We start from the raw sequence: 12,685 nt of genomic DNA, 5'->3' as shown, positions 1-12,685 counted from the left end.
CAAATTCCGTTCTGGAAGAAAACATTGGTTAATTTTAGACAAACATCCTACCTACAATAGACGACTTGGGTTTCATTGAACACTAAGCTGAATACACTCCAAGAAGAATTTCCGTTAGGTGATGTTTTAGTAAATACCAATATTACACTTGCTATATACATGACATGTAATATTTTACCATATACAGGGTTTAACAAAAAGGCAGACCAAGAACAGTTCGATTGAGCTGTAAAATATCGCACAGCAACATCGAACAGGCCCATCGTCGGCGTCGTGTCGAAAACGAATGGAGCTGGGTCCAAATTTGTAGCTAATCTAGCCACAACAACCACCAATACACTGTATTTACATCTTGAGACACACCGTAATTTTCATCTCTCGACATGCCGTAATTTACATCTGGCCATGCTTTGGTACATACAGGTCTTTAAAGGTCTCTCTCTTCAATCCTGTCCCCCGGAGGGAGTGTAGTGGTCGACGTGATGTCGTGTATTGTCCGTCTCCAAACATATTTGTCTCTGGTCATTTCTTTTAACTCATGCCTAGGTCTTTTGCATATTCCCGTAATTTGATCGATCCTTCTTGTTGGGGATCTTCCTCGTGATCTTCGGCCTTCCACCTTTCCTTGTATAACGAGTCTTTCCATGTTTTCTGTGTTTGCTCTCATAACATGTCCAAAGTATTTTAATTGTTGGAGATGGACTTTACTGGAGAGTCGTTGGCTAACTTTTAGCTCTCTTAAAATTGAATTATTTGTTCTATGGTCGGTCCAAGGAATTCGTAGCATTCGTCTCCAACAGAACATTTCAGTGGCGTCTATCTTTCTTCTTTCCGAATTTCTCAGGGTCCAAGATTTACATCCGTAGGCCAGTATTGGGAATATGCAGTTGATCAACCTCATCTTTAACGCTCTTGAAATTTGACAGTCCTTCCATATTGTGGTCATTTTTTCTGTGGCGACTTTTGCTAGATCACATCTACGTTTTATTTCTTCCTGTAGTGACCCTGTGTTTGTGATTAATGATTCCAGATAAAAGTATGAGCTCACAACCTCAAACCGATCAATTGTGGTTATGTGTGGATGATTGTTATGTAGTCTATCCACTATCATGATCTTTGTCTTTGATATGTTTATGTTTAATTGCAGACCAAATATTTGACTTTCGTTTTCAACCAGTCGTATAAGATCAATCAGCTCTGCTTGACTATTTGCAAGAAGGACTGTGTCATCTGCGAAACGTAGGTTGTTTATTTTATGACCATTTATTGAGATGCCTTCTTCCCATGCTTCAAGTGCTCTTCTCATAATATGCAGAAGTACCTTCTTATTGAAGGTACAAAATGAAAATAGATTTTTTCCAATATATCGAATATACCCCCCATCCAAAATATGTGTGTACGTTCCAATTAAATTATTATTGTACGAAATTTTACGTACCAATACAATTGTATTGTATTGGTACGAAATTTTACGTAAACACGATATTTTAAAACTTTTTGCCTATTAGTACTTTTTCGATAAGCGAGATTTTATCGAGATATTTTGAACATTTGTAAAATCCAACAAATATTTTTTAGTAAGATTATAGAGATCTGGTAATAATATTATGAAAATAATCTATAATCTTGCTTAACCATATACAAAATTTGTATTAAAGAAGATAGGAATCCCAAACAAACTGATAAAACTACAACAAATGTGCCTGCAGAACTCCAAAGCAAAAATGAAATGTTAGGGAACAATATCAGACGAAGTTAATATCATTAGTGGTGTGAAGCAAGGAGGTTAACTGAGTACATATAGCAGCTGGATTCAACGACAAGCAGAACACTGGAGCAGCATTCCTGGACGTAAGCAAAGCTTTCGACGGAGTATGGCATAAGGGGCTCATATACAAAAAGCGAGGTTATGGGTACAGCGGGGCGATGACGAGGCTGATCTACTCGTACTTAGCCGGCCGGAGTTTCAGGGTTCGGATAGGACACGTCCTGTCCGAGCTAGGAAACCCGGAGGCTGGAGTGCCACAGGAGCAGTCCTGTCACCTCTGCTATACACAATATACACCACTGACGTACCTAGAACACCAGGTACCCTTATGAGCCTTTACGCCGACGACACAGCGATAGCGACCAAACATAGAAACGTAGATATAGCAGTGACCAACCTGTAAACAGCGTTAGAAGACATCGAGGAATGGAGTATAAAGTGGAAGATAGCCATCAACTCCGAAAAGACGCAAGCGGTACTATACAAGAAAGGAAGACAACAGCCAGAAGAACAACTGACGGTGCAGAACAACCCCATCGAGTGGAAAACTGAAGCTAAATACCTGGGAGTCATCATGGATAAAGGATTAACCTTCCAAAAACAAGTAGAAGCCACAGTCCAGAAGGCCAACATGGCCAGAGCAACATTAAGAGGACTCACAGGCAGAAAAAGTAAATTAAAACTAAAAACGAGGTTACGATTAATAAACAGCATAACATTACCGGTATTAACATACGCATCTCTCGCATGGAGACAAGTATGCAAAACTCACAAAAAGAAGATACAAGCGGTCCACAACAGCAGCCTAAGAGAAGCAGCCAGAGTCCCGAGATACGTCGCTGAAAGATTCCTGTTCAGAGAATTACAACAGGTGAGAGTCACCGAAATGATGACAGACAAGGCGAGGGTCAAATTCGCGGAGCTGGAGCACCACCCAAGTCCCATACTGCGAGAGATGTTAGGGTATGACGCTTTCCACCGATGGAAGCACAAACGTCCTAAACAACAAATAGTGGAATAAAGCAGGAGCGTGCAGTCCATGGAAGCAAGGGAAGCATTGCTTCCCTTGGTTTCCGTAGTAATGCCGTACCAACTGAGTAACTGAGATAATTTAAAAAAAAAATGAACAAACACATAATAAGCAGGATTTTAAGTTGCATACGAGAATATTTAATTATGTAGTACAAGCAGCAAGTACCTACCTAATAAGAAAAGAAACGTATTTTACTCTATTTTTGTCATACAGTAAATAACAAAGCAATGAAATAGGTACTCATACTCGTATAAGCAGCGCTGCATGCAGCATCCTTCCGTACTCGGACCATGATCGTATTTCTACGGTGGTATTCGGAGTTATATCGGCATAATAATCTGATTTTTAAGTTGCTTCTCTCCAGCGACTCCAGCCTATGTAAAAATCAAGACTACAGTAAAATGCAGACTGCCTACGTTTGTTACCGACCAATCACAGCAAACGTAAGCTAGGGACACAGAACACAAAGGTCACAAAGTAGTGAAATATCAAGAAATACCTAAAATAGTGACAGTCTTGTGACAGTAGTGTCATGTTAATGCATTTTGTGTGGTTATGACTTTTGTGTTTGGCGGTTTTTAACTTTAAGACCAAATTTTCTTTGGGCTGGCGGTTATTTTCCAACTTAACACCAATTATACATACATACACATACAGAATTTCAATTTTAGCTTTTTTCATTTCTATTTTTGTTTTTAATTTGTTCAATCGTTTTAAAAATCTGTTCGTTAGAACACCTAATTTAATTACCCAAGACTTTTTAGTAATTATGGATTCTACCTACCCATCTACTTCAACCAGTCCTACTTCAACAAATTCTCTTCCAGGAGCCTGCCATCTTTGCAGCAAAATATTTAAAAATGTGGAATTACGAAATCGTCATATCAAAAGAATACACAAAACAGATGTTCCGCCTAGGACTAACAACAAAATGAATCAAAATCACATTATTTGTCCGTTATGTGATCAAGAAACTAATTTTGAAAGTCATGAGAAATTACGAAAACATCTCCAGGACTGCCACCAGCTGAGTATTGAACTAATAACTTTTGAATTTTCTAGCAAACAAGAATATGAGACATGGAAAGATATGCAGAAAATTGAGACAAGTTATGCATGTAGTAAAACAAAGCGTGGAAAGGAACATAAGATAATGTACTATGATTGCAATAGAAGTGACTTACATGGTAAGAGCAATACTTTGTTACTTGCAATAATTAAAACTTATAGGTATTTTGTTACTTGCAATAATTAAAACTTATACTGATCTATCTTTAGGATATAAGCCCAACTATAAAATTAGGACAGAGAAAGCTGGTGGATCAATTAGAATAAAAGGAGTGTGCCCTTCCAGACTGGCTTGCAAACTGAGAGACCAAGGACAAGTTTCTGTCAGTTATTGGAAAACGCATGTTGGACATAAAGAAGAATTAAGAACAATGCATCTGTCAAAAGCAGAAGAAAAAACGGTTGTAGAAAAATTAATGGCTGGGGTGCCACCCACTAGAATTTTAAAAGATTCAAGAAAATTGGAAGTACCACAATTAGATAGACTTGCTGTAATAACAAGTCAGGATCTCAGAAATTTGACCAAAAAGTATAATATACACAAGAAACGAGATCAAAATGATATGATAGCAGCAGCCCTAAAGGTTCAGGAATGGAATGCTAACAACAAGAATTATGCTTTCTTATTCAAGAAGGAAGGTAAACACCATTTTTTGTTTTTTTGTTTTGTAGCTACCAACATTATAAATAATTGTACTCCAATTTGACTTGTGTGAATTGTTATCCTTGCATGGTTCATATAACACACCTTGCTCTTAAGTAGAATTAACAACATTTATGCCTTGATACGAAATAGCAATAAACATTTTTAAAATAATATAATGTGCTAAGTTTTAGTTATTAACTTTTTACATTAAATCTAATTTTGTTATGGACATAGTGATGGTATATGGGGTAAATTTAGTGGTTGAATTGTTACCTTTGCCTCCCTCAAGTAATAAATCTCCCACTTGTCAGAAATCAATAACTTTCACCCCTTAAATAACTAAAGTCCATTCATTTTACAAATTCCCAACTGTAAACAAACGCACATGGAAGCTAAACAGGGTCGTCCTGAAGTATTTCTTAAAAACCAACATGCTACCTACAATTTGAATTTGCAGACTGACCAGTTTGGACCTGTAAAATGAGAATCCGCCTTTTTTAGGGCAATAAATTACATTTAACAGCCTCTTGACGAATGAGAGGATGAATAGTAACTTTGTTTATAGTTAGGAATTTGATATTTGAATGTGGTTTAGTTTTAAATTTTACCCATATATTTTTGTATTATGGTGGTTAGCATGTTAGATCACGTAAGCACTGATGATGATCAGTCATCCGGTTGAAAACTAGTTCTGTGATGTAGCCCTTTTTTGGGATTTTAACAAATTTACCTTTTATAAAGGATTTTAGTCATTTTTAGTTTTAAATTGTCCTTTTATTATCATCATTGCTACTTTTTGGGTCTTGGCCTATTTAAGAGTAAGTACTTCTTTCTTTATCTGTTCCCAATATCTAATCTTTGGTCCATTAGTTGTGTTTAACTGGCATTTATTCCTTTATTTTCATCTTTTTCTGTCCTTTCCACATGTCCCTTCTACCTCGAGTCATCCTTTTATCTGTTGTTCAATGTTCTTTTGTATTCTTTTTTTTTTTTGTTTTATCTTCAAGCCCTCTATATGCTACCTTTCATATTTGGACCCTATTTCTTTGTTGGTATTTATATTCTGGCTCTTATTATACTTTCTACCATATGCTAATCTGAACATTTTTTGCCCCTCTTTGAATTAATAATCACATGATCTATCATATTGTGGTTCAGTAGGTACTGTAACTAGGTAACTCCAAATTTTTGGGGTTTTTATCAAAGTTATCTACTTTAAAAAATATCTTTCTGGTGCTATTTAATTTCTACAATAAAATAATTATTTCTGAAGTAAAATAGTGAATTTAATAGGAAATTTATATTGTTATATTTGCAATGCTATAAGTAATAAGTAGATAACAATGAACTGTAACCAAGCTTAAAAGATAGAAGTAATATTACCTATTTAAATATTCAATAAAATTTCAGTCTCTTACCATTTATCTTGAATTATCTGTTAAATATAATATGCCGGGATGCTTTTAATTTTGTTGAAGACTACGATTAGGCCTGGATCCCGCATACCAAAAACAAAGTTTATTAATAGCAAGCTGAAAATTTGTTAATAGCTTAACGGCATCTAGTCACACAAACTTTGAGGTACAGGAATACTGGAATAGGGGGAAGTTTTAATTGTGGTACAGATTACAGGTTTCAAACGTCCCATGTATTTTGTTGGACAGAACTTGATTTGTTACCCTTTCATTAAACTTTCATGCAAAAATCAGACAGCTATTTTTTTTGCAACCTGCTAGTTTTCATTATCATAAAATTGTCAGGATAACATGTTTCACAATTAAAATCACGTCCCACAATTAAAACTTCCCCTGTTCCCATACATCAAGGTTTGTTCGACTAGACACTGTTAAGCTATTAACAAATTTTCATCTTGCTATTAATCAACTTTTTTTGTACACGGGATACAAGCTTATCAATTTTGAATGAACTAAAAATTTGGTGGTTTATTTTTATTAGGAGAAGATCATGATATATTGAGAAAAGAAGATTTTGCGGTAGGGTTCATGAATGCGGTGATGGAAGAGAAACTACTAGAATTCCCGAACATAATTTGTGTCGATGGGACACATGGGACAAATAAAAAAGGACTGGATTTGACGATTTTGCTGGTGAAAGACGATAGAAATGCTGGATTCCCTGTTGCGTTCCTTCTGTCAAATAGATTGGACCAACAAATTCAAGAAGTTTTTTTAGGTATGTATTATACAGTGTGTCTGTGTAACTTGGAATCATAAGGGAAACTTTTTTAATATCAATTTTACGAAAAAAAAGTTATTATTCATAAAGTGCTCTGCATAGTCTAAAACCTAAGATGCAACCATCAGATATCAAATTTTATCAATAATATACGAGGATGTTCAAAAATATGGATTTTGCTCATGAGTAAAGTGTCTTTAAAATTTTACAATATCGAAAAGTGTTATTAAGAAAAGTTGTTTGTAATTAAAATTTATGTTATAATATGCATTTACACTCTTCTAATTGAAAAAAAAAATTGAAAATTTTCCTCAAATTACGGATATGCAACATTAATTTTTATTTAAAATAACTCCGATATTGTTAATTTTGCGACAAAAAGTTATTCTTTATAAAAATGTCTGAATAGTCAAAAACTAAGATGCAATCATAAGATATAAATTTTTTTCAATTTTATAAGAGGTATGTCAAAAAATATAAATTTCGCTCAAGAGTAAAATACCTTTATAGTTCACAATATTTCCACTAAAAGGATGTAATTGCATATTAAAACATATTTTTCACTTCTAAAAAACTTTTTATAATAACAAATTTCAATATTGTGAAAAATAAAGATACTTTACTCTTCAGCGAAATTCATATTTTTTGACATACCTCATATAAAATTGACAAAATTTAATATGTTATAATTGTATCTTGGTTGCTAAATATAATGCGAACTATAAGGAATAACTTTTTTTCGCAAAATTAATAATAATGGAGCTGTCATAAATAAAAATGATGTTGGTTGTCCGTGATTTGAGCAAAATTTTCAAAAAATTTTTTTTCAATTAGAAGAGTGTAAATGCAGATTATAACATAATTTTTAATTACAAACAACTTTCCTCAAGTACAATTTTCGATATTGTGAAATATAAAGGCACTTTACTCTTGAGCGAAATTCATATTTTTTGACATACTTTGTACACTGTTGATAAAATTTTATATCTGATGATTGCGTCTTTAGGTTTAAGACTGTGCAGAGCACTTTCTAGAGAATTACTTATATTCGTAAAATTTATGTTAAAAAAGTTTCCCATATGGTTCCAAGTTACGCAGACACACTGTATAAGTAGTGACAATTTAGGACTGCTAACTAACGAATATTTTTAAAACCTTTAGATGCCCTCAAGAATAAGATACAGACAGAAGTTAATGCGGAATATTTCATGAGTGATGATGATCCTAAATATTATAATGCATGGAAGAAGATAATGAGACAAGAACCAAGGAGACTATTATGTACGTGGCATGTGGTGAAGAACTGGAACATTAGAGGAAAGAAAAAATTACAGGATCCAACTTTGAAGGCGCAAATGAAAAATGAACTCAGGCAGATTATTCGAGAACCAGATGAAGATAAATTTAAAGAACTATGTGACAAATATGTATCCAAACTAGAAGAGGCAAATGAGATAGAATTTGTCAGTTATCTGAAAAAGTAAATAATTATGTGAAATCATACATTTTAAGACACCCTTAAGTATTTTTTTTCTAGTCATTACTTGGCTGAACACAGAAAAAAATTGTGGCCCTATTGTTACAGAAGAAATGCCGGGATTAATACCAACATGGCAATTGAATCACTCAACAATCTACTAAAGACGAATTACCTAAAGAGGAATGCAGCAGTGGGGATTGAGAAGCTACTGGATACAATGGATGAGCTAGTTGAAGAAAAAATGTGGACAAGGATAGTGGATATAATACGACCAAGCGCAAATAATTATCAAGACAGGCTTTCAATAAGAGCACACAAACGGGCAGCATCGATGAAAGGCAAACTAGAAGAACTGGTTAAGGAGACTGCATATGGCCATTATGAGGTAAAATCCTTTAAAGGTATGAATATATTACGTTATGTAAATTTTAGAAAAGTGTGTGAGAGTGAGTGTAAGACATTGTTTTGTAGAGTGTGTAAGATTTGTATTCACCGTTATTGGTGTAGTTGTGATGACTATATGGTGAGGAATACCTTGTGTCAGCATGTGCACTTGGTAAGAATGTATGAGGAGCGTTTGGGTAGTAACTCTGTTGTAGATGATGCTGCAAGGTGTTTAGGAGAAATGTCAACTATCAAATCAAGGCATGAGGAGGAAATTAATGAATTTGTCAGAGGGAAGCTAGAACAGACAAATGTGACCCAGGAAAAAACCAAAAGAAGTCTTCAACAGGAATATCTCATTAATGTGTTGAACGGATTAGATGACCAAGGTTTTACCGAATATATAAGGAGGACTCAAGGAATTCTGGAAGAAGTTAATAATAAGGCAAAGAACATTACGAAGAAGCGAAAAATGGAGACTCAGGAGTATTTTCATTCAAAAAAAAAAAAAAGAACTGATTAAACATTTTTTATTAACAATTTTTGTAGCTCACATGCATTCTTGATTTATACCTGTATTGAATTTTTATTATAGTTTTATAGACTTATTTACAAGATCATTAGTTAATTTAACATTACAGATTTTACTTGAATAGCAATAAATATAGTGAAATTTTATAAGATATATTATGTTACTTAAGTTAGGTCTGAATTTTAAAGCTATGTTAAGTAAGATGTAATTTGATAACTTTTATATGAGTTGTATTTTTAAATTGAGATCTACTGGGCCGTAGGCGAGGTTTAGAGGGGTTTTACCTTCGCCATTGCACCAATAACGGCGCCCCCTCTCCCAATTTTTAATAAAGAAATTTTAAACAGCTATTTTAGTGTTTTTTTGATTTGCAATAGTTATTTCAAGTAAACATTAATTTACTTAATTTTGTTCAGAAATAAATCTCGAAATTCGACTACGTTTATCCAAATGCTATGTCTGGTCGACTATTCTCTATGCAGTTGAGACATGGACCCTTGAAACATCAACCGTAAATAAGTTGGAAGTCTTTGAAATGTTGATCTACCAGAGAATTCTCAAAATTTCGTGGACATCGCATACCTCAATCGAAGAAGTGCTGCATAGAATATGCAAGGCAAGAGAACTTTTCAACACAGTGAAAGTTAGAAAAACATCATACCTAGGCCACATACTGAGAAATAATAAGTACCAATATGCCCAACTTATAGTGAAAGGGAAGGAGAGGACTAGGAAGGAAAAGACTATCGTGGCTCAGAAATATCCGACAATGGACAGGACTAAATTTGAACAGCTGAAAACAGAAGAGTTTGCAATTGTAGTAGGCAACCTCCATTGAGGAGACGGCACTTTAAGAAGAAGAAGTGGAAGACATGGGAGGATAGCAACGAGAGTTAGAACAAATGCAGGAGAAACTGACAATTTTTGTGAAAGTGAGGGTTCATCAGAGTTTCGTGTTAAGCTTGTATTTATTCTCATTGGTGCAGGTGCTGGATCAGATAACAGCTGAACTTCAAGGGGAGGTGCTTGGTATTGAATGTACGCAGGTGATAGTAGAAAAGTGGAAGAAAGACTAAAGCAGTGGAGACAAGCACTTGAAGAAAAATGATAACATTAAATAGGACAAAACCAGAATATTCTTTTAAAGATGGTATTCCAAATATGGATCGAGTAGTCAGCTTCGATAGAAAAGAACTCGAAAGATTTTTTTAGACTCCACGTGAGAAAGCAAAGAGAGTGATTATGATCGACTAATGTTCCAAAAATAATGAGTAATAACAAAAACAAACATTTCCTAATGCAAAAGCTAAAACAATAATACCTGGATATCTAATAAAAACTACAACAAGTAACAATAATTACATTTATAGTAAAACCAATAGTCAACTTCAGGGGAACGGCGCAAAATGTCTCCTGTCAAAATTTTAAATGTATTTTTTTTCCAATCTTGAGAAAACTGTCAAGTATTTTTGAAAAATTTAAACGCAGAACGAAAGATTACGTTATTACCGAGGGACAAAAGTCCTTTAGAATAAATAAAAAGTTTCTTTTGAATGAAATATTTGCAATTAAAAATTACACTAAATTTTCTTTTATTTTCACCCCTGTAGCTTCTTAAAATAAACATTAAAGGCGTTTTCAGGGACGTTCGGCCCTCAGTAAAAATGCAATCTTTCATTCTTCGTTTATATTATTCAAAAATATTTAGTAGTTTTCTCAGGATTCGAAAAATGAATACATTTAAACACATTGAATATTTTGACATTTTTCTGCGTCAACTTCGTAACTACGAATAGCAAATTTTTCAGGAGGGCAACAAAAACGTTTAATGTTAGTGTCGTTAAAAATTTAATAATTTTAATTACTTGATAGTAATACAATTTAATTGTTAAAGGCTAATATTAGCAGTTTCAAATAATTTTCAGACATGCGGATTAACGTTTACAACAATGTTAGCAAGTCAACGTCAAAAATGAAAAAAAGTTTAGATACGAGGTTGACGCAGAAATGGGACGATTTTGCGTGTATGCAAACCTAAAATGCGGTTATCAATAATACACAATTTTCATTTTAATAATAAATATGAAACCCGCCAAATTTTAAATTAAGACAGACCCATCGACCAATCACAGAGAACGTAGGAATTCCACTACTTTGTGTTCTGTGTCACTAGCTTACGTTTGCTGTGATTGGTCAGTAACAAACGTAGGCGGTCTGCATTTTACTGTAGTCTTAAAAATCATCGGGGTTACACGGTGAGCGGTGAGTTCAAATTTGGGGTATATCTTTAGCTTATAAGCAGTTTTGTCAGTTGCATATGAAGATGTTTTTGGTGAATTTAAATGGGATTTACCAGCATTTGACAATGACGGGCTTCGTTGACTGATTTTTTGAAAGTATGAAGATGGATTTTATTGAATTATTTATATAAATAAATACATAGAATTATTTATATTATAAATACCAAATATAAATATTATTTATATAAATAAATTATAAAATATGTATTAGTGTTTTGGAAAATGGTGAAAACGTGAAAAGTGGGATACAGAAACCATAAATAGCTCGAGAGGATTTTTGGATAGTTTAGATTATTTGAATTTTATTTTATAACTTAGCTTTTTTCAGAAATACTTCTATTCTCAGATAATTTATTTAATGTATTGCAATGCAAGATAAACGAGATTGGTTTCTGTGTAAAAAAATTAGCGTATTTAAAGATATTATTAACAAAAAGAGATGACTTTGAAAAATGCTCAAATAATATGATGGCAAGAAAATTTTGAGCCTAAAAGGAAACGACTAGGTACGCACTGATAATGTTTGAGATGTCGAATCGTGCTACCGCCGACTATACTATTTACCAGATTTTAGATCAAATATGCCAACGAATGGAAAATAGGTTTTAAGAATTTTGATGACCGAGACTTTCTTTAGCTGTGCAATTTTAATACATTAAGAAAAACACATTTTCCTGAAAAACAAACAAAATCTTTGATGCGTCTTTATGGACAATATTTTGACTTGATTTCATTACCTTCAGAACTAATAGCTTTATATGAGACTGAGGATATTGAGTATTGACACAGAAAATATTGCCAGTGAGTTACTAATATTTTTTTCCACCTACCTCTACCGAAAGTATACATTTCCTGAACTGATTGTAGGGAGGAAAGTCTTACCTACTTTTCGTCCCTAGGGAGACAAAGTACTTTTACTCCCTAGGGAGTATACAGTATACCTAGTAGTATGTATACCTTTTATAAAGGATTTTTCTTGTTTTCTTTTTCAATGAAATATAATCTGATTAAAGAAATGTCACAATATCCACGTCTGTACAAGGAAGTTATAGACAAGTTTTCGAAAAATGGTAGAAGAATTGAATTACATTATAAATAGATGTTTTTACAATTTTTTTATAAATTGCTTCCCCTGTTTCAAATTTCACCGCACGCCCCTGGAATAAAGTAAAGAAAATTAAGTGAAAATAAAGGGAAATAAATAAAGCAAATAAAGAGAGACATAAAGAGAAAGCGAAAGTAAAGTGATAATGAAGTAAAAATAAGTAAAAATAGATA

The 12,685-nt window shown here is 33.6% G+C and overlaps 2 protein-coding genes across 5 annotated transcripts in view; one reads left to right on the top strand and one right to left on the bottom strand.

Annotated features, from left to right (window-relative positions):
- The window catches only part of LOC114337594 (lachesin-like), a 204,237-nt gene that overhangs the window by 112,835 nt on the left and 78,717 nt on the right, over positions 1-12,685 (bottom strand). The window lies entirely within an intron of this gene.
- On the top strand, positions 3,347-9,457 carry LOC126891787 (uncharacterized). The gene is made up of 5 exons (XM_050661060.1): positions 3,347-3,988; positions 4,080-4,508; positions 6,472-6,708; positions 7,873-8,191; positions 8,249-9,457. The coding sequence occupies exons 1-5, from the start codon at positions 3,571-3,573 to the stop codon at positions 9,096-9,098; spliced, it is 2,253 nt and encodes a 750-aa protein (XP_050517017.1). The 5' UTR covers positions 3,347-3,570; the 3' UTR covers positions 9,099-9,457.

The sequence above is a fragment of the Diabrotica virgifera genome, chromosome 9 (assembly GCF_917563875.1).
Source record: "Diabrotica virgifera virgifera chromosome 9, PGI_DIABVI_V3a".
Classification (NCBI taxonomy): Eukaryota; Metazoa; Arthropoda; class Insecta; order Coleoptera; family Chrysomelidae; genus Diabrotica; species Diabrotica virgifera.
Note: the sequence above shows the minus strand (reverse complement) of the source record. Positions and strands in the feature narration are given on the sequence as shown.